This window comes from Hibiscus syriacus, unplaced genomic scaffold, assembly GCF_006381635.1.
Source record: "Hibiscus syriacus cultivar Baekdansim isolate YM2019G1 unplaced genomic scaffold, ASM638163v2 tig00111671_pilon, whole genome shotgun sequence".
NCBI lineage: Eukaryota > Viridiplantae > Streptophyta > Magnoliopsida > Malvales > Malvaceae > Hibiscus > Hibiscus syriacus.
This window is the reverse complement of record NW_024063152.1, coordinates 2,023,516-2,046,345: the sequence shown is the minus strand read 5'-3', so window position 1 is coordinate 2,046,345 and position 22,830 is coordinate 2,023,516. Positions and strand designations below refer to the sequence as shown.

General features: G+C 36.9%; 2 protein-coding genes and 1 pseudogene across 2 annotated transcripts; all 3 read left to right on the top strand.

Moving 5' to 3' along the window:
• Nucleotides 1–379: 379 nt before the first annotated feature.
• LOC120167370 (disease resistance-like protein DSC1) lies at nt 380–2,325 on the top strand. The gene is made up of 4 exons (XM_039176405.1): nt 380–394; nt 478–546; nt 605–712; nt 838–2,325. Exons 1-4 carry the CDS (start codon nt 380–382, stop codon nt 2,323–2,325), a joined length of 1,680 nt encoding a protein of 559 aa, XP_039032336.1.
• Nucleotides 2,326–9,660: 7,335 nt separating this feature from the next.
• On the top strand, nt 9,661–12,279 carry LOC120167369 (annotated as a pseudogene).
• A 2,597-nt stretch (nt 12,280–14,876) lies between these two features.
• On the top strand, nt 14,877–15,730 carry LOC120167368 (chloroplastic import inner membrane translocase subunit TIM22-2-like; the record flags this gene model as incomplete). Its single annotated transcript, XM_039176404.1, has 4 exons — nt 14,877–15,011; nt 15,121–15,193; nt 15,297–15,350; nt 15,431–15,730. Coding segments are annotated over 4 exons (504 nt in total), but the record flags the coding sequence as incomplete, so codon positions are not given.
• Between the last annotated feature and the right edge of the window lie 7,100 nt (nt 15,731–22,830).

Here is a 22,830-nt window from a genome sequence, read left to right as displayed (position 1 = left end):
CATTTAAAATATTTTTAGTTGATTATAATGTTAATAGGATTTGAATAAGTATATAATTTCAGTAAATCACTCTCATTGGAAAATGTTTATAATTTGCTTAAAGTGATTTATTTACTATATTCCGACCAAAAGATTATCGTAATGTTAAACATAGTGTAAATGGTCAAAAGATTTATCATGCAGTTTAAACCATTCACTCTGTCTTCTTATACTCTGTTATTGATTACTTGTAGGCCACGGAGGTGATTGAAACCATGATCATCGACAATCAAAGGTAGGAAAACATGGGTATTGATTTTAACGTTTTTCCATGATTCGAAGAGTTCTTGAAATATCATATTACAATACTCTAATGCGTCAGATACAAGTATCAAATACGATGATTGAAAACACAGTAATGGAGCACATAGCTTTTAGGTATTGGATTTGTTTTTGCATAGTTTGAAGCTCATTTTTTTGTTTTCTCATGGTTATCAGGGAATCGAACAAGCATTTCATTTGAGTGTCGATGCCTTCTCGAATGAAAAGATTGAGATTGCTCAAAGTGTTTGCCTCTCAAATTGTGATGGTCTCAAATATCTTTCTAATGAGCTACGGCTTTTAGATTGGAAAGGATTCCCTTAAGATCTCTGCCCTCAGCTTTCAACCGGACAACCTTGTTGCACTTCTCTTACAATACAGTCGCATTGAACAACTATGGAAGGGAACCAGAGTAAGAATTCATTCTCTAATTTTAAGATGAATGAATAAAATTTGATTATGATAGAGACAAAAATAACAAGAACGAGCTTTCTTATGTTTTCTCTTTTCTCTCTAATTTATTATTGTTTTCAACAGCCCTTGTACAAGCTGAAAGTGTTAAACCTCAGAGAGTCCCCGAACCTGATCAAGACTCCGGACTTCACAATGGCCCCAGATCTTGAAGTTCTGATCCTGGAAGGTTGTACAAAAATAGTTGATGTTCATCCATCCATAGCAGAGCTTAAGAGGCTTCAAAATTTGAATTTGAGAGGCTGCAAAGGTCTTAAGAATCTTCCAACCAAAATTGGAATGGAATCTCTTCAAACGTTCATTCTTTCGGGTTGTTCAAATCTTCTTTGGTTTCCAGAGATTGATTGCAAAATGGATTGTCTAAAAACTCTTGATCTTTCCGGATGTTATAGAGTTGGATTTTTGCCAGAGAGTTTGCAGCTAGCAGAGTTTTTGGAAGAGCTCGACTTGAATGAAACGGCCATAACGAAACCACCGTCCTGCATTTTTCGACTTAAAAATCTTAAAGTTTTGTCTTTCAACGGCCGCAAGGGATCTTCATCTAAGTTTCGAAGAAATCTGCCTTCTCTCTTCAAAAAAATCCAAAGAGGAAAGACGAATTCAATGGCTCTGATGTTGCCTTCGTTGTCGGGTTTGAGTTCATTGACAGAGCTGAAACTAAGGGACTGCAATCTTTGTGAAGGAGATATTCCTATTGATATTTCTTGTCTATCCTCTTTGAAGAAACTCGATCTCAGCAGTAACAATTTCATCAGCCTACCTGATTCTCTTACTCGACTTTCCAAGCTTGAAGATCTTGAATTGATGAATTGCCGGGGGCTGAAATCATTGCCTGAGCTTCCAGCAAGTACAGTAAATGTGAGCATAGATGATTGTGCTTCTCTGGAACTAATTGCTAGTCCGTCAAAAGTATGCAGTTCAGGGAAGTGTGTGTTTTTTATAGGTACCAACTGCTACAGATTGGCTGAGAACATTAATGCAATCAAGGTTGTTCAATCTCTCTTTTTTGCTCAACAAAATCTCGTACTTGCAAATTCAAGAAAGTCGTTCGTTGTTATTATACCTGGAAGTGAAATTCCGGAATGGTTCAGCCATCAAAGAGTCGACTCTTCAATCAAGATGCCACTGCCTCTCAATATTCGGAATGATAGTCAATGTATGGGAGTTGCTTTCTGCTGCATTTTTGCCGGTGGCAATTCTTCGTGGAATGATTTTATCAGCTGTAATGTTGTTATCCATTGTGGAGTACCTCGACGTGTTGATCACGTTGGCATTGGATTAGGGAAAGGATATAATCAGCCCATAAAAAATGACCACCTTTTTCTTTGTTATTTGCGGCGTGACGTGTTATATCCATATTTCTTGGAGAATGAATGTGGTGAAAGTGAAACCGAGAATACATCAACACCGGATTGCTCAAATCAGGAATGCGATGTACTTGAATTGTTATTCATATGTAAGGCTTGTGGCAAAGGTGTTGGGGTGAAGAAATGTGGGGTTGGGATAGTGTATGAGAAAGATTTGGAAGATCAACAACAGAGCAACACATGTTGAGAACCATGTAAGATACGTTTGTTGATTATGCTGACTTTCTAATCACCACTTTCGTCTTACTAATTCTTTGCGTAAGTTGTCTATTTGGTACCTCATCTATTTAGGAAAAAATATTTTGATCATTAATGTTGTCGATGTGTAATGTTTTAGTTACTGAAACATAAATATTGTTAGTTTGATTGTATTATTAAACTTATGAAGTTTGAGACATTTTTTTTGATGAAATATATATCAGATTCATGTTTATGAGGTAAAAAAAATAAGTGAGGTAAAAAAAAATAAGTGAAGTAAAAAATTTTGGGTCTAACTATTGTCGATCTAACGACCAATTGCAGATGATTTTGTTTAGATTTAGGGGTTAAATTGATATTGTATCTAAAGTTTATAGGTCAAATTAAAAATTAGGCTTAATACTCAAATAAGTGTCCAAACTAAACCTTTTTTGTCCAAATATATGCCTACAGTATTTTTTGGACTATTCAGGTATCTAAAGCTACAAACGTGACCATTTTAGGTGACCGGGACGTAACGACCATTAGTTTCTCTGATAATTTAAAATTTATTTTTTTAAATATTAAAAACATTATTATATTTATAAAAAAATCATAATTTATTTTAAATTACAAAAAAGTCTCAAAATCCCTAAAATCCCCAAATCTTAACACTAAATCGTCACCGACATCCTTTCCAACCATTACCACCGCTGTCAACGTAGCCTCTGTCATCATCCTAATTATATGTCACTTAACGGAAGAAATTGACATCGTTGCCGGTTCGGGCACTTAAAGTGATAACGTTTATAATATTACTCACCTAAATGGTCTGAAAAATATTGTTGGCGCCTATTTGGGAAAAAGAGTATAGTTCAGACACTTATTTGAGTATTAAGCCTTTTTTTTCCTGTGTGTGTATATATATATATACATCGGAGTCTGATGAAGTACCAGGAATAATTAAAAATTGAAATTCCATTCATGAAAACATATGATGTTCCAGGAATAATTTATTTCAGCAGAAAACAGAATTGATCCAAACATAAATAAAAAATGCTGTTGATGGTTGGCTTGCATTGCAGCATTCAACTAGACAGCATGAATCAAATCATCGGCTCTCCAAATACCACCCAACGGAAGTTCAATCCAAATCCTGTCGCACTTTGCTGCTCAACACACTTACGGTAGAGCCGCATATGTGACCATACCTTAGGGTTGCTGAGCTAATTTGCAACCGCGGAGGAAAGAAGTGCCGCACCCTTATTCAAATCATTTTCATAAACCCAATCCATCTTTGCAAAATCAAGCTTAAGGAGTTCCAAAGATGAGCTATCAGACAACAGTTGCAGATTTGCACCAGACGCAATGAGTTTAGCATAGCGCACACTACTTCGTGAGAGTGGACAATGATCAACCAGAATAGTCCACCCTTTAAGTTCAACATTGAAGGCACCCAATTGACCTCCTCTAAAAACATAATAGAAAACTCCGTTGTCGTAGGCAGCATCAACATCACAATTAAACCGATCAAACCCATCAAACTCAAAAGTCTTCCATGAACAATCACCGGCAGAACATAACTTGATATAAATTTTTCCATTTTCACTCCACAAAAGAAAGATGGTACATTTTGGAGATGTTGCATTCAAGGCAAATGCCGCCACCTGAAATGTGGGAGGTCCCGGAGTGTACAAAAAGAGGGACTCTGTTCTTTCTGCAATAAAGTCGTACACTTTGAAAAGAACCCACCCATATAAAGAAGCACAAGGTCGTGGATTAAGGAAAAGTAGATAGTCCTCTGAACCTTTCTTCGACAAGGTACTCTCTGGAAAGAGGGTCCAGCAGCCCGCACTCACCTTGTATTTGAAACAAATAGGCATAACGCCAACAAAATTTCATTGCCCAGGGGAGTTCACTAATAGCAGGAATACAAGTGTTTGGGACTGACAAAGCCTTGCAAACTGCTCGTATCCGGCTTCGATCTACCCAACGCAAACGTCCAATTATACGTTCAAGGATGTCGAGGGGGAGATCTGACCAATTGGGCCCATGTATACTCAGTCGCCTCCTCTTTGAAATCCGTTTTTCCTTAAAATTTCTCGTACCAGTCGTAGTCATCTCTCCTATTGAGTTAATTTATGAGGATTTTCAAGGAAATGAACAAGACTATTAGGAAGATGAGGCCAATCAATGAAAGATAGGAACGGCGGCTGGAGCCGGACTGGTTACAAGGGTTCTTCTCTTGACAACTGTCCTAATTTGTTGGATGATTCTTTGGGTTTCAATGAGCTATGTTTTTTTATGCGGTTGACTTTAACTAGACAATCAAACCAGACTTGAGATACTGTTTCAAACGTGTTGGATGACTTGTGCAGACATCACCCATCCAAACTTATACAACTGAATGTTAGGAAATAAACCGAGTACAAGTAATTTCCCTATAACAAGATTAGTGAGAATGCGAAATAAAAGCGGAAAAATAATACCCGAAATTGATAACGGAGTTCAGCCAATTGTGCTTACGTCTCCGGACTACTGCAGATCTTTTACTAAGAGATAAAATTTACAGGTGTTTACAAAACACTCACTACTCACAAGAAAACTCTCTAGTATTGGGAGAAAGAAATGATTTTTGGGATGATTTTGAAGCTAAATGAGCTAGGGTATTTATAGTTGAAACTTAAGGACTTAATCATGTGAATACCCTAAAGCCTAGGGATTAATTGTGATTATTCCATTATCATTTTTCAACAAACATCTACCAAACATTGAAAAACTATTTTTCAAAGAAACATTTACCAATCTTTGAAAACCATTTTCAAAGAAACATTTACCAAACTTTGAAAACCATTTTTTTCAAAGTTGGTTACCAAACTTGAAAACCATTTTAATACTTTCAACAATCTCCCACTTGAAGACTGATTTTAATATGTCTTCACACCTTGATCAATGCAACAGCTTTTCTAGTTTTGTTACTCTAGCATGCCAACTGAAGTTGAACACAACTTCAGTTTGTTTGTAGTCACCGTCTTTGTCAACATGTCTGCCGGATTTTGAGCTCCACTGATCTTTTCAAGTTTCAAACTCCTATCTTCCAGAGGAGACCGGATAAAATGATATCGCAATTGTATGCTCTTTGTCCTGGAATGAAAAGACAGATTCTTTGCTAGATGTATAACACTTTGACTGCGCAATACAAGACATTGTTTTCTTGTTTCTTGCCTAACTCTTCCAAGAAACTTTGGAGCCAAACCATCTCTTTGCTGTAGTGCTCCTTCTTATGTTAACATTTCCTGCTAAGTCAGCATCTACATAGTCTGTCAGTATCGTATCTCCACCTTTGAAACAAAGTATTTTGTTTGTGGTACCCCGTAGATATCTGAGGATCCATTTGATTGATTTCCAGTGTACCTTGCCCGGATTATTCATGTACCTGCTAACAGCTTCCACTGCTTGAGCAATATCTGGTCTGGTACAAACCATGGCATACATCAGACTTCCAATTGCTGAGGCATACGGCACATTCACCATGTGTGCACGTTCTTCCTCCGTCTTTGGTGACTGCTCTTTAGAGAGTCTGAAATGAACACCTAAAGGTGTACTTACTGGTTTAGCATCTTGCATGTTGAACCTGGAGAGTACTTTGTTGATGTACTCAGCCTGTGATAATATCAAAGTCCCCGACTTTGTGTCTCTCTTGATCCTCATCCCAAGAATCTGCTTTGCAGCGCCCAGATCCTTCATAGCAAACTGCTTCGACAATTTTTGCTTCAAGTTTATAATCTCTTGCATGTCTGAGCCTGCAACGAGCATGTCATCAACGCACAACAATAAAATAATGAAGCTATTGTCGAACCTCTTGATATAGCAACAATGATCTGCTTGGCATCTGGTAAAACCACTGCTACTCATGAAACTATCAAACTTCTTGTACCATTGTCTAGGAGCTTGTTTTAAACCATACAAACTCTTCTTCAACCTGCATACCAGGTTTTTCTTACCTGCCTCTATGAAGCCTTTTGGCTGCCTCATATAGATTTCTTCCTCCAAATCACCATGAAAGAAAGCTGTCTTCACATCTAACTGCTCAAGATGTAAATTCTCGGCAGCTACAATTTTTAACACCAGTCTAATTGTCGATAGCTTCACGACTGAAGAGAAAATTTCATTGTAGTCAATACCTTCTTTTTGCTAAAAGCCTTTGACAACCAATCTTGCTTTGTAGCGTTTACTCCCATCATGCTCTTATTTGATCCTGTAAATCCACTAGTTATGGAGTGCTTTCTTGCCTGGTGGTAATTCAGCTAATTCCCACGTCTGATTTGACATAAGCGAGTCCATCTCATCTTTCATGGAAGACTCCCACTTAACTGAATCCTCCACTTGCATTACTTCATCATAGCACTCTGGTTCACCATTATCAGTCAGCAACAAGTAGTGCAAAGAAGGAGAATATCGCTGGTTTGGTTTAGGAATTCTGGAGGAGCGTTTTAGTTCCGGTGTCCCTGGTTCTTCTTGAACTGCTTCAGGACTGATTTGAACATCATTTCCAGAAATCTCCTCGAACTCAGCAAATTCCTTTGTTTCAACTTCGGTATTGGAGTTGCTTGATTCTATAGTTAACTTGTCTTTGTACATCACATTCTCATTGAAAATGACATCTCTGCTTCTGATGATCTTTCGATTTTCATAGTCCCAAAACCGGTAACCGAACTCATCACCGCCATAACCAACAAAGGCACATTTATTGGACTTAGCATCAAGTTTACTTCTTTCAGCAGAGTCTATGTGTACATAAGAAATATAACCAAACACTCTTAAGTGTGAAAGGTTTATTTCTTTCTTGCTCCAAACTTCCTCTGGTATTCTGCCATCCAAAGGAACTGAGGGCCCACGGTTGATCAAGTAAGCTGCAGTGTTAATAGCTTCAGCCCATAGAAATTTGGGCAATCCGGCATGTATCCTCATGCTTTTGGTACGTTCATTCAGAGTTCTGTTCATGCGCTCTGCTACGCCATTCTGCTGCGGTGTCATGGGAACTGTTGTCTTCATCTTGATCACATTGTTTGCGCAGAAATCTCTGAATCTCCTATTTCTGTACTCTCCTCCATTTTCAGACCTCAACCGCTTGACTTTCATACCAGTCTCATTTTCCACCATGGCCTTCCATTTTCTGAAGGTATCAAATACTTCTGATTTCTTCTTCAGAAAATAAACCCACACCTTCCTTGTAGAATCATCGATGAAGGTGACATAATATAATGAGCCTGCAAGAGATGAAACTGGAGATGGTCCCCATACATCAGTATGAATCAACTCTAACTTTTCAGCCTTTGGTGTCTTACCAATCTTTGCAAAACTGACTTTCTTTTGTTTTCCAAAGATGCAATCCTCGCATAGTCCGACATCTACATTCTTTAGATCCTGCAGCTTTCCTTTTGACAAAAGTGTCTTCATCCCTTTCTCGCTCATATGGCCAAGCCTTTGGTGCCACAGGTTTGATTTTCCATCAGCATCTGCTACTGCAATGATATTCTCTAAGTTTGAGGTTACATAGAGAGTATCAGTCTTCTTACCACGAGCAATGACGAGTGCTCCTTTTGTAATCTTCCATTCACAGCCTGAAAAGGTTGTACTATAACCTTCTCCATCAAGCTGTCCTACGGAAATCAAATTTCTTTTTAGGCCAGGAATATGTCTCACACCTTTCAGCGTCCAGGTGGTCTGGTTTGGCAGCTTTAGTCGGATGTCTCCTCTTCCGACGATCTTCAACGTTTCATCATCAGCTAGATGAACCTTCCCAAAATCACCACTGACATAGTTCTCCATGATTTCTCGGCATGGGGTGGAGTGGAAAGATGCCCCTGAATCTAAGATCCATGATTCAATCAGAGTGTTGACGCTTAGAATCATGGCATCACATGTCTCCTCTGTCATGATGGTAGATTCCTGTGCACCGGTATCTTTCTTCAGTGCTCGGCAGTCTCTTTTAAAGTGAACCTTCTTGCCACAATTATAACAGGTAAAATTTTTCTTTCTCGTTCTTGATTTTCCCGTTCTGGATTTGGATCTGCCACGATTTGAATTTCTTTCTGAAGTTATCCCTCTGGACTCCGTGTGCAAGGCTGAGGAGGTTGATGCTTCACCCGATTCTCTCCGTCGAATTTCTTCGCTCAGTACCAGATCCCGAACATCATCGAATTTCAATTTACTATTTCCCGACGAACTGCTAACTGCTGTAACAGTAGCATTCCAACTGTCTGGTAGAGATGATAAGAGAATTAAAGCTCGAACTTTATCATCGAATTCAATTTTCACTGAACTCAACTGGGTTGTGATTGTGTTGAGTTCATTTAGGTGTTGTGCCATCGAGGCCCCTTCCGTCATCCGCAAATTGAATAATCGCCTCATCAAGTGCACTTTGTTTGAGGCTGATGGCTTCTCATACATACTGGAGAGAGCCGCCATAAGACCCGTCGTGGTCTTTTCCTTTGCTATGTTGAAAGTAACATTGCGGGATAACGTCAGTCGGATAACTCCGAGGCTTGTCTGTCGAGAAGAGCCCAGTCTTCATTCTTCATGCCCTCTGGTTGCTTTCCTGAGAGAGGTTGATATAGATTTTTCTTGTACAAAAATCTTCAATCTGCATCTTCCAAAAGCCAAAGCTCTGATTACCAGTTGTTTGGATCGTTTGGATCGTTTCTGACAATTCTTGCGAACCACCGTGTATTAGAACACCTCCGTCGACAAATTTGTATCGCCGACAAAATTTTACTATTCACGAAATTCACTATTCACATGAATAGTAACCTCGCAAAAAATTAACAAAATTCATAACCAAAAGCTCTGATTACCAGTTGTTGGGAAATAAACCGAGTACAAGTAATTTCCCTATAACCATATTAGTGAGAATGCAAAATAAAAGCGGAAAAATAATACCCGAAATTGATAACGGAGTTCAACCAATTGTGCTTACGTCTCCGGACTACTGCAGATCTTTTACTAAGAGAGAAAATTTACAGGTGTTTACAAAACACTCACTACTCACAAGAAAGCTCTCTAGTATTGGGAGAAAGAAATGATTTTTGGGATGGTTTTGAAGCTAAATGAGCTAGGGTATTTATAGTTGAAACTTAAGGACTTAATCTTGTAAATACCCTAAAACCTATGGATTAATTGTGATTATCCTATTATCATTTTCAACAAACATCTACCAAATTTTGAAAAACTATTTTTCAAAGAAACATTTACCAAACTTTGAAAACTATTTTCAAAGAAGCATTTACCAAACTTTGAAAACCATTTTTTTCAAAGTTGGTTACCAAACTTGAAAACCATTTTAATACTTTCAACATGGCTCTCTGTAATACTATATCCAGTTGTATGGGTTGTGACATATTTATCAATGGGAATGCTCAAAATTCTTGGTCTAGAAGGAAAGAGGTTAAGAAAAATAGTTACCTGGTTTTAACCTATCCACATCAGTTAAGTCCCCATGCATTATCAGCGTCTTTTGCAATGGTCTGTCAAAATTTCAACGTATGTCATCATTGTGTTATACGCCTTCTAAATGCCTTATTCCTTGTCTCTTTATTTTAGCGAACCTTATGTTACCGAAGATGATTTGAAGTTAATGTTACGAGGGGCAGGGTTGAGTGGAGCAATAGAGGAGGAGGAGCAGGTAACCATATATGTCATCTATATTATACGTACAAACGAATAATTTTGATTGAGCACTTGATTAGCCCAAAATTTTATCTGCAATGGATATTTTTCTTTTATCTCCTCTTCTGTAGCAGTAGACCAGTGTTTCTTCAGTGAATCCAAAATGAATAGCTCCACCTTAGCTATCCGGTACAATGCCTACGTACGGGCATGCTGCAATTATTACTCTCTATTTTGCATAAATCTAAACGAATCATCCATTGGTTCCTCTTTCTTTGTTTGGTTCTGGTGCTCTTACCATTGGAATCCCTTGCAGGATATGATTGAAAATGTATTAGAGATAAAAGATACCCATGTTCGAGAGGTGATGACACCTCTTGTTGATGCAGTCGCAATCGATGCAAGCTCAACTCTTGTTGAGTTCCACAATTTGTGGCTGACTCATCAATTTTCAAGGAAGATAAGCTTAGTAGTTAGTAATTCATCTTTTAGCTGTTTTTCCTTACGAAATAAGCTAAGAGATTTGTTGAAATCATTTTCTCAGGGTGCCTGCTTTTGAGCAGCGGATTGACAATATAGTCGGTATCGCATATGCTTTGGACCTACTAGATTATGTTCCAAAGGTGAGACGATTTCTGCTCATAATATTTTTATAATATTTTTTCTTTATTTCATTGGTAAGTCTTTGCTTATTGATGCATGCAACATTATCATAGTTTGCAGAATTATGATCTGTTTGATTTTGAAGGGTGAACTGCTAGAAAGTACTACTGTGGCAGATAGGGCTCATAAACCTGCATACTTTGTGCCCGGTAATTCTGTTGGATTCATACTTTGCAACATGTGCCTATAGATTATATTCTGAGAAGCCATTACATTTAGTATTCTCAATATGTTTTGCAGATTCAATGTCAGTCTGGAATCTCCTTAGAGAGTTTCGAATCAGGAAGGTTCACATGGCTGTTGTTCTTGATGAATATGGTGGAACAGTTAGGGTATGCGGTCTACCTAATTTTGAATGATTTTGTATTTACTTTTCTACTGTTGAATGTTTCTTATCTGTTCGGAGTTTTTGCTAAAGACGCAGTTTTCATGTTTTGTGTGGCATTATTTGATTTGTATGGCATAACTTAACCGGATTGTTATATGACATTAATATGAGATTGAACATGGAAAAGTTTCTGCAGTTTGAAAAGTTGAATGAGCTGCCAAAAATTCCTATGTTAAAGACTACTTAGCAGGCAACGATTAGTAGCGCATTTCTTCTTGTCTCTCCTTTTTTATTTATTAGTTTTGATTTTTATGAAAGATAGTCACCTTGGAAGATGTGGTTGAGGAGATTGTCGGTGAAATTTTCGATGAAAATGATTCAAAACTAAGGCTTGCGACGCCTTTTACGACTTCATTATTAACTTAGTTCCTCTGTTATAAACTTTATACTCCTAATTATTTAGATTTATTCAAAATGCTGCTTTTCATTATTCCGCAATTAGTGAAACTTGCTTAAGAAATCCAACACCAGTCAAGACGATTGTTACACCTCAAAATCTCTGCTCAATGATTAATATAGCTCGGTTCTTATATTTTCGTTTCCTGCTATAACAGGGGGAGATCCAGAAGAAAACCGGCTAAATCGTAATGCGAGCAGAGGGTATCTTTGATGTTGATGCTAATACATCTATTGACCAACTTTCTGAAGATCTAAACATCAAAATTCCAGAGGTATATTACTTTTATAACTCATTATTATTGATATAATCCTCGTGCATAAATTTCATTTTATTTGTTAGCTTCTGCTAGTTTAGTAAATATAGAAATGTCTATGAATATGCATTCAGATGTAAAGTGTCAACATATTTTGTTTATAGGAACATCAGTATGAGACCGTATCGGGTTTTGTATGCGAGGCATTTGGATATATACCAAGGACGGGTGAGAGTGTCAAAGTAGTGCTTGAAAGGGGCAATGAAGAAGATGATGATGAGAATTCCGAAGCTGCATCTGATCGCCAAGATCTGAAGGAAAGGCATCAAGTATATAAACTTGAGGTACGGTTCAAACCTTTTCGAGATACTCATTCACACTGAACAATGTAATATTTTGAGTGTCGAAAATATCAGTCATTTGCGTAGTAATTTTGTGCATATTGTCTTGGATGCAGATATTAATAGGAAATGTCCGAAAAGTTAGTGCTGTTCGATTCGAACAGATAAACAACGAGGAAGAACTTTTATATCCCACAGCAGTAACTCCGATGGTTCCGAAAATCGTGAAGAAGAAATGGAGCAGTGATTAAGACTCGAATAACGGTGATCGGGATGAAGATACATTTGAAAAAGAGCAACAGGATGACCTCTGGGCTGATCATTATGTAATTGCTGATCATAAAGAGGATAATGAGAGCCCCAATGGTCAGTAATTGTATTACACTAATTGTTCTTTTTTTTTCTCATTTGTCATTTCCCCTTTCTAATTTCTTAGAGCTTCTTAAGAAGAGGTAAAGGCCAACATTGTACAAATTTTCACAGAATGAAGTGTCAATGGTGCCTGGGGATAATGGCCTATTTACTTGATGAAGCTTCTTGATTGATAGTCATCCTTCTCGTAGAACCAAATGTTCGATCATCAGAAATGGTGTGAATCCTACCGAGTTTGTTCAGTGTACTTCGAAATGAAGGATGGTCAGCTACCTGAGATATAATCTCATGCTGCAGTGGATCTTCAAAGAAATTGGTAAGAGCCTCTGCAGCATTATCCCTCAGCTCCCCCGGATGTCATGTAACAATTCCGAGTAGACAGGGACAGCCCCTGATTCGTTTAGTGCTTCTTGATCTTCCTGATTATAGCTCAGCGGAGTTTCGGACACCGTTTCTCTTACCTCATTTCTCCGAGAGCCCAAAAGCTCGACCAGAAGGGGGATTGCATGGTTGCACCCGAGATTCGGACAACAGACACCGAGTGCTTGTAACCCAATAGATTCCAGAAAATATTAGCAGCTGCAGCTTTTGATTCACTTTGCCTTTCCCAAGGATTCTCACTAAGTTTTCAGCTATTGAAACTGCATTAGCCTCTGCAACAGCTAATACACAGAAAACATCCTCCGCGATCTCATGACCGAGTGGTTCGGGTCCTTGAGTAAGCTCGGCACCAAGGGAATTGCCCGCCACGAGTTTTGCAGCAGCGTCTCTGACTTGAAACATCTCCGTAAGAACTTCTATAACACTCAAGTCCACAAGCATACGGCATTCACACCGTGTAACCCGATTGCTTGGCAAGATCGTTCCCTAGATAACATGTGACGACAATTAGTTGCCTCTATAAGAAATCAAACCATAACAACATCGGCCGATGAATTAACATATTAACAACGATCTCCAAACCATCATTCGTGCTAATGATTCGATTTTTGTTACACACGTTTACAAGGCACCAAATGCATTTCAGAAACTAGCATCAGACTGCGGCGATGACCTTAGTATCGAATGCAAAGCACCGGATTGGCCTATCACGGTGGTCAACCTACCATCTTCTTAATGAGCAGCACATTTTAAGCAATGAATAACCGGTCCTTGAAGACGAGGGCTCGAATTATTTGAACTACTATAAGCAATAAATTACTAAGAATCTGTATGGTTTGGCTCAGTTTGGGGCTTGATTTGATAGCTTAGTGAATTAAGCGCTCGAATTTATAAAACCGTCTAACTCGAAAAAATTTAAATAAAGTTTGAGTTATAAAATAAGACTCATAAATTCAATTAACTCAAAAAAAATTATTTAACTCGATTCGATCAAATACTCAACAATGTTAAGTGTTTTAGTGCATTCAAATTATATTGTTGATGTGAGACTGATTGGTCAAATGATGAAATTACTGTCAAGTTTTCCAATTTGAATTTATTTTTAAGTTTAAATACCAATTTGAGAAAATTTACCAAGGTCAACTACCAATTTGCATAATAATCCCCAAAAATAATACAAAACTAAACGGGGCCGTTTCGGGATTTGCAAAACTAAACATCGAATAGTTCGTTTCTTTTTGTTTCTTCAAAGAAGCGATAGCTATGCACACAGCAAATTATTTTGTAATAAAAATGGCTACTTTGGATTCATCAAACTCGTCCGCCGAAACCGACATTGAAACAAACCCTAGCCCTGATCCTAATTCTTCAAAAGCCACAATCCCAATTCCTCCTAATTCCAATTCCCCTGCCGTATGCCTCATCAATTTCGCAGGAGATTCCGCCGGCGACTCCTTCATGGACTCCCATATTAGTTGGTCAATAAATCAGATACAGAAGATTATACGAAAAAATGGTAGTAGTTGAGTGAATTAGATGGTTATAATGTTGAAAAATTAAATTATGATTTATTTATTTCTTTAAAAAAGAAGCGTTTGTATGATTAATCTAACAGTTCATACAAAACAAGACGAGAAACATGGGCCACGTTGAAAAATCTCTCTACATCTACACCTAATAGAGTTAAAAGAGTGCATCATGCTCCTCGAATCGAACGCACTATGACAACACTTATAAACACAATACATGGATTAAATAATTATGATTTATAGATTGAATAATTTTCTTAAAACAAAGCATCAGAATTTGGATAACAGTGACTTGGGTTCTCCCATGGCCTTCCGTGGCTTTAAGCTCGAACTGCTTCCGGGAACTTTGGACCTTGAAGAGACTTAATTCATATGTATGTGAGCTTTTGACGTTTGAGAAATAAAATAGTAGGCTTCTTTTCGCGAACTAGGTTGCTATATGATGCATGTTGAAATTTGAATGCTCTGAATTTACTTCTTTTGGTGCCAGTTCATGCATAGGCTTAACTTCTGTCACCAAGCAATAATCTTTAGCTGGTTTCTGGATTTCTAAATTAACATTTTGATGGGGCTTATTTGTCTGCTTAGATCAGGTATACACTTTCTTTAATTTCCGCTTTTCTGTGATCGTTGCAGGTTCGGGATTGATTAAAAAGAAGGGCTTTAAAGGCTCCTTTGTGGAGGCAGGATCTTATGCTAAGGTATGAGAATCTTATGACTCGAGAATAATATAATTAACTTGTAGTTCTCATCCCCCCCGAGTGAATAAATCTCTAGTTTCTCTTATATATTTGCTTTTCCCTTTTATAGACGTTTGCAGTTTTGTCCGGTGTACACAGTTTGGTTGTTTGCTTTTTGAAGAGGCTGCGAGGAAAAGATGATGGTATGCCTTGTGAAAACACCGGAACACCATCTTTCTTTCTTTCTTTGCCCGTTTTGCGCGTGCGTGGTGTGTTGATATACAGTAATTCTGTGTTTGTCTGCAGTTATTAATGCTGGTGTAGCCGGATGTTGCACTGGACTTGCTCTAAGTTTTCCAGGTACAGGAATCACGAGGTTCATTCATTTGCTTACAGGGTTCGATTTGGACCTTATTTATTTCGTTGAAACGGTTATGCAGGTGCACCCCAGGCACTTCTTCAAAGCTGCCTCACCTTTGGAGCCTTCTCGTTTATCATGGAAGGGCTTAAAAAGCAGCAGCCAGCGCTGGCACATTCATTTTCTCCGAGAAACAAGAGTGGAACACGCCCTTTGGCTCTCCCTCTTTCTCTCCCTCTTCCAGATGAGCTCAAAGGAGCTTTCTCTTCCTTCTTCAAGTCCTTAGTAAAACCAAATAAAGGCAGCTCTTGGACCGCTAACTGACGGGGCTGCCATTTTTGTGTTCTTGTGTTTTGTATATCGTTGCAAGTGTGAGTGTTGAGACTGTACACTGAAATTTTTTGTTAAAGATTTTTGAAGCATTTGCAAGCAGAAATATGAAGTTGTTTCTTTTATGTACTTTTGTTGTTATTTGGAGTCATAATATCAAAATTCTCCGTATTCTTTTGAAGTACTTTGGTATCAATGTTTCATTTTGAGGCAAATTGCACTCTGATTGGATGAAAATCGTTAGTTGACTAACAGTCAACACATGTCGATGACAAAAGAGTGTCATGTGTTCAAAATGATCATATGTCACATGTCAAGTGTTGAAATTGATGATATGTCACATGTCACTTTTTGAAAGTAATGATATTACATATGTTACGTGTCCAAAAAATATGATGTAGTATATATCATGTATTGAAAATGAGGATGCGAGTCTATCACATGTAGAAAAGTGATGACATTTCACATGCTGTTCATTGAAAGTGGTGACGTGATTGTCTCAATTAACAATAAACGTTGATCGTTAGTTAATCAATAATATTTATCTAACGATGAACAATTTTGCTTTAAAATGAAAGGTTGGGTCCAAAATGTTAAAAGAATGACAAAAAAAACTATTAAATTAAACGATAGAAATATATATATATTTTTTGAGATTAGACTTTGTTTGGAGGAGAAAAAGTTTCTTATATTAGTGTATAGGAAAATGAAGTGGTAATAATCTTATCTGGTTTGGATATGCAAGCATTCTATGGTAAGTTTCTTAATAGTTATTTTAAAGGATTTGCTTTATATACATAGGAGACAGACACACTAAGTCCCTTCGGAGGCTAAGTGTATCCTGATTTTTAAGTCGCTGCAATTTAGAGTTTTCTTCTAATTTGCATGAGCCTTGTGTCGAGCATGACCTCTGATAGGAAATTATGAAGACTTAAGACTAAGATAGTCGAGTAGTGTGGGTCACATCTCTAGGGTGTATCATCTCTGTCTTCTTTTAATGCCTTTGTAGTAATTTCCATGAATTCTACTTTTTATACGTTTCTGTTATTGGTATTTATGAAGGCTTAGAACTGGGCTTGCTATCGTGGACTTCTGTGTAACATTCTCTTCACTTTTAAATTTAGTCGGGTCTTACGTTTCTGTCTATATGCAGAGATTTATTTGCAGGGATTTATTTGCAGGGATTACTGCCAATTTCAAACGCGCATATGATATTAATGACTGCATATGAATACTGTTCAACTATGTATTTATGTATTTATTTATACATGCATTGCATTTTATCTATATTTTTAATTTTCTGACTGCCGGAGGTCTTCCACGGAAGCTACTCTCAACCTGGCGTTGGGGGCAGCCTACTACCCTACCTCCCCTTACCCCATTGCATATGGGAATTGGGTTTTGTTGTTATTGTTGTTGTTGCTGTTGCTGTTGTTGTTGTTGCTGTGTCGTTTCTATGTTGGTTAAATAACAACATATGCATCGCTTACTTATTGTGTGTTTCGGTTCATTGGATGATCATGAAATGTATGCAAGTTCGTTTCTTTACGATTCAATGTTAAAACTAGTGGTCTTTTTGTCATTCGATTATTTTCTCTATTTAGTTTTGGTTTAATTTCATTTTTTTTAATTAACAACCGACATTCAATCTATTAATTGGTTAATCCATATGGTGACGATTGTCTCAATCCAATTTACTCCAATTGCAATTGTTAGGATTCAAATTTCTGATCTTGTTTAAAGAATCTAATGCTTATCCTATTAAACGAACTGGTTGACGGTAGGTTTAATTTCATTGCCTCTGAAGAAGCTTCAAAAAAATTTCGGAGACGACCCGATTATTGATTTTGTATATTTTCTTTAATAACCGTGTTTAATTTATTAAATAGTTTGATAACATTCTATTAATTCTAATATATTCATCTATTCATAGTATTTTTCTCACCATATATCTTTCTGTTTATTTTTTCTCACCATATTTATATAATACGTTAAATATTATTCTTATATATACTTAGTATTATTTAAGAGTTTGATTGCAGTTAGAGATAGTCGAATATGCTCAATTGAGAAAAATTATAAACTAATGTATTATTAGATAATTGTGATTATAAATTAAGTACATAAAAAATGTGGAAAAAACAATAGAGTAATTTTTACCGCTTTTGTAGATCTAATTTACTATTTTAGCCCTTAAAGTTGTTTAATTGCATCATTTTAAATTGATGCGAAAATATGATAGAGGCGAAATTGATAGATTAAGTATACTACAGGGGAAAAGGTAAAGTGTCTGCCTTTAATCTATTTTGCCCAACACAACTAGTTGATAGATTGTTTTCATTGTCTTTCTCTTCACAAGTCCCTTCATCTGGTAAACCTCCATTGTTTTTAGAAAGGAAGTGCAATAAAGGGTTCCAACAATATTACCATAAACCAATCAAGGGTTATCCTCATCCAAGGTGAGTGCTGTCATCGAGGGTGGGGTGAGGGTGAGGGTGAGGGTGAGGGTGGGGTGAGAATTTTAATTTAGGGTCTAGGATTTGAGGTATAATTTGGGGATTTAGGATTTTGTGTATAATTTAATATTTTTAAATTTTATTTTTATTATAATTCCATATAATATTAAAATATTAATAAAAATATGTCATTTTTTATGAAAAATAATAAAATAATTCATGTCATCGTTGAGTGATAAAAAAATTCAATCTATAAAGTTTAGTGAGTAAATTGAAAACATTAAAAGTACATCGAGTAAAATAGGAAAGAGAGTAAAATTCATTGATGAATAGTGTAATTTACGCCTAAAGTAGTCCACCCTTTAGACTTTACGCTAGACTCGAGGCATAGTCAACAGTGAATAGAAGAAAGCAAACAAACATTTGTAGTCTCAGCTTATTGGATTCTTACGAGAAAACACCTTCATTTCAACCGCTACACGCTTTCTTCCTTTTGTATTTAATAATTATACAGAAATTGCTCAGAAAGCTTTGTTTTTGGCAATTTGATCTCCTTTTCTCTTCATTCTTGCTCTTTTACTTGGAAATTTTGAACATCAGATTGAGACATTCTTTTCTTCCTCCTATAATTCTCCATGTGTCGTTACCTTCATCTTCCTCCTACTGTTGATGGACAGAGAGAGACATGTTGGGAACCATTAGGTACATGGGAAGAAATGTTTGTGTAACCCCCACGGACCGATAAGGGTAACCAAATCTGATCCGGGGTGTCACATTAGGGCCACCGGAGCGACCCACTGTAAAAATAGCAGAAAATTTAAAACTTTTTATCAGAACATGCAAACTTATAAAATCATTTGTCGCTATTTAAAAATAAAACAGATTTCCAGACTCGTATATAAAACAAAATACCATTACATGCCCCCTAATCACATGTATCATACTCTACAACAACGCCGAAAGAAGTCCCTTATTGAAGTCGATAGATGCACTGGTACAACTCTTTTAACCTGAAAATGTGAGTAATAGAGTGAGCTTCGAAAAGCTCAGTAATACATAACTATTGGATGATGCTGATGAATGTGCAGATACAGATAAATATATATTTCCCTATTGTTTCCGAACATTTACAGATTTTTATACTGAGCAGGGATCCTACTGATATTTCAGGTGCTAACGGATAATGAGCTTTCAGTTCAGATAAATATTTCGGATGATTGAGTTCAGGAGTTCATAATAGGTTTTCTAGTGTGTTCCCAAAAACCATGTAACTTTTCAGATCTTTTTAAAACATATATATATACCCCCATCCCAACAAATCATAATGTGTAGGTTCCCCAGAACCATACACCCAACCCAAAGGCCCTGAGCACAAAGCCGAGGAACCTGCGGAACTTCTTCCTTCAACAATACCCCCCATTTAAAACATTTCTCCGTCCGTAAACGGAGATATCAGAAATCAAAACATAATTCAGATCAGATATCAGAACAGAATCCAGGTTAGGAATCAAAACAGATTTCAGATCAGATGTCAAAACATAATTCAAATCAGAAATCAGATAAAATATTCATATAAGTAGGGAACACACTAGAGTTTCCAGATATTATTTAGAGATACATGATAATCTTATCGGGCAGAGAAACGCAATTCTTCAGTTTACCAATAGAATGCCGGAAATTAGAATCACTATTAGAATAGTTTGTTAATTGACAAAATCATCTGTTATTCAGGATATGATTCATCGGAATCATCTTACTCGTACACTTTTCTGAAGCTCTACGAAATTTGAAGGTATTCAGAATCTTTACAATCTATGACGATTAATCCGATTATCGAACAACTCCAGATGAATAGCTTCCAGAACCAATACTTACCAACTTGTCAATTCATTAACCTCTCAGGGTATTTACTCTTTAATACCAAATATTCTTATCCACAAATCATCATCTGAGTCATCACTGAATAGATCTTAAGGAGACAAGCAAATATTCTAATGGTATTTATTTTATTTCCATGTTTCAACTATACTATGAAATGCGGACGTACTTGATTTGTGGTTCATAATCCATAGGGATGATACATCATATAAGTTCATCCGAGTTTCCAAACTTATTCCAATCTCTTACTTAATCCTCAGTCATTGAGATTACTTAGTTCATTTAACATTCAAGTCCAATCCAGTTACTTCGGGATTTTCCAGAATAATTTAAACGTTCCTGAATTTCAGATACATGTTGTACTTCCATTCCATTCAATTTGGTCTTCGTGTTTGATTTGTCGAACAAACGTCCAATTCCTAGTACTGAATACGATCTAGATCTGAGCTGAACTGAATACTTCCAAAATTTGTCATCGAGCCAAACTTGAGAAGACGAACACATGTTCCAGTAATATCTATGTCATTTAGGTATTGACATAGCTTTAGGGTTGATCTACTCACTTAAATTATTTTCCATTACCTTTAAAGGTAGTCCAATACATATGCTTACTTGTATTCCTTAATTAATCCAAGACATTTACTTAATTTAGGCCATAAGGGTATTTTGGTAATTTTGATGTTCAATTTTATTCCATTCATTTCAGAGCTAGAGGATATTCAATCATTCCCGAGCTTGGTGATATTCTTGGGTCATTTCCATTATAGGGGTATTTTGGTAATTTTACAGATCCACGGTATTTCAATCTTTTTCCTTCATCCGGTCTTATTATTTAATTCCAATTTATAATCTATTCCAGTCCGTTCGAACAATTCTGATAAAAGAGCACCCTCCGATAAATTGTTCTTCAGGTATTTACTCATAACTCAGATATTTTCGTGTCAAGTGCCTTCTCGGATTTTATAAACGCAATATTATGAATTTTTCTTTACAAAGACAGAATATTAATAATTAAATTTGTACTTAATCGAGTTAAGTACAAATCCTCAAAGTACTTTCTCCTTCAGGGTCAACTCTGACTATTTTACCTCTCAAGGTCATTTTCGTAATTTCTTAACCAGATAATTTCGATATTAGCTCTTAACGAAAATAATATAATTTAGAGATCCTATGATTAATTGCTTTCTTGAACACTCTCTGATCTTGAAATAATTCCCTTAACACACTTCTAGTATCTTGCATAAACCCTCTTGGGGTTAAAAACCGGTTATCTATAATTTCTAAGTATAACTATCATTTCTTATGCACATCAATATATTTATCGTATCAATATGTCTTTTCAGATTTATTAATCCACTTCCAGGGACAATTCTTATCATTTTCCAATATGAGGGTAATTTCGTATTTTTACCATACCGAAGTATTCTCATAATTTCCCATCCAAGTACCTTTAACATTTAACATTTGATGATATAAAATATAATTTACAAATCCATGTCTGATTTCTTCTATCACTATTCACCAACCTGTAATTTAATCTTAACAATCTTTCAATCTCTTATATTAGTCATTCGATCCGTATTCAGTTACAGAATTTCTAACACATTCATATCGAGTGAATAAATTATTCAACTCCACAAAAGTGACCAACATTATCGTATTCATGCATTTACCAATATCAACATGTTCCATAAAGCATAAAGAGGTAGTAAAGTATTACCTCGATTTCCGTGCAATACTGATCGACCATAAAAATTCCATTCGAACGCCTTTGATCTTCAATTCAACTTCCAATAATTCCTCAGATACATATCAACATAAATTTTATCAGAAACGGAGCTTAATTACGATAAACGGATCGAATCGGGTGATAAATCAGTGAAAGATGGCTTACCGGGATTGAATTTGGCGAAACGGACTTCGGATTCGGATTCAGGACGTCGAAAGCATAAAATGTGACTTTTCGGAAATTTGGAATTTTCGGTCAAAATCAAAGTCAACGGGTTTGACCGGTAATTTCGAGGCCTTCGGGTTTGAATTTTGAAAAACGAACAACGGAATCGGATTTGGAACGTCGAAAAATGTCAGGATAGGTATACTCGGTCAAAGTCAAAGGTCGTTTAATGCTCGGTCAAAGCCAGTCAAAGTTTTGGTCAACAGTGGTCAACGCCAGTCAACGGTCAACGGGTCGAGTCAACTGATCGGGTCGGGTTGGGTTGTGACCGGTCAAACCGGTCAACTATGCACCAAAACCGATCAAACCGATCATTTTTTCTTCCCCACGCGCAGTGGCAGCGCGTGGGGGCGCGTGAACAGAGCTAAAATCCCGAAAAAATTTCTAAAAATTATTTTGAGCGATTTCGAGATACTTACAAAGCTCGGTTCACAATTTTGAACGGCGGAGAGCTCGATTTCAACAAATCGGAAACTTTGACCGCTTCACCTCCTTACGCGTCGCCGTCTACGGAGACCAAGGATGACACCGGCGAACTCGGAACGATGCAACGAACACGATGGTGCGGGAGGTGTCGTAAACGGATGACCCGATCGTCGTGAATCGATGAAAAACCAACTAAAACCAAGTTATTACCGACGATACTTCCGACTGAAATTCACGACAAACGGCGATCATTCACGACGAAAGGTTTGAGGGGTTTTGTTCCTTGGTTGACAATGAACACGATGGTGATTTCGACTCGTCGTTTGGAGGTTGGACGACGAGTAGATCGGAGTTGGAAGTTGGGTTGTTGGGGAAGGGAAACTGGAAATCTGCAGAAAAACATACGGGAGGGGTTATAAATTTTCTCATAAAGAAAAA

What these genes read in the sequence shown, in the direction of transcription:
- LOC120167370 (XM_039176405.1), top strand. An exon ending in AGATTGAGATTGCTCAAAGT is followed by an intron (nt 547 to 604) that starts GTTTGCCTCTCA and finishes TACGGCTTTTAG; the next exon opens with ATTGGAAAGGATTCCCTTAA. An exon ending in AACTATGGAAGGGAACCAGA is followed by an intron (nt 713 to 837) that starts GTAAGAATTCAT and finishes TGTTTTCAACAG; the next exon opens with CCCTTGTACAAGCTGAAAGT.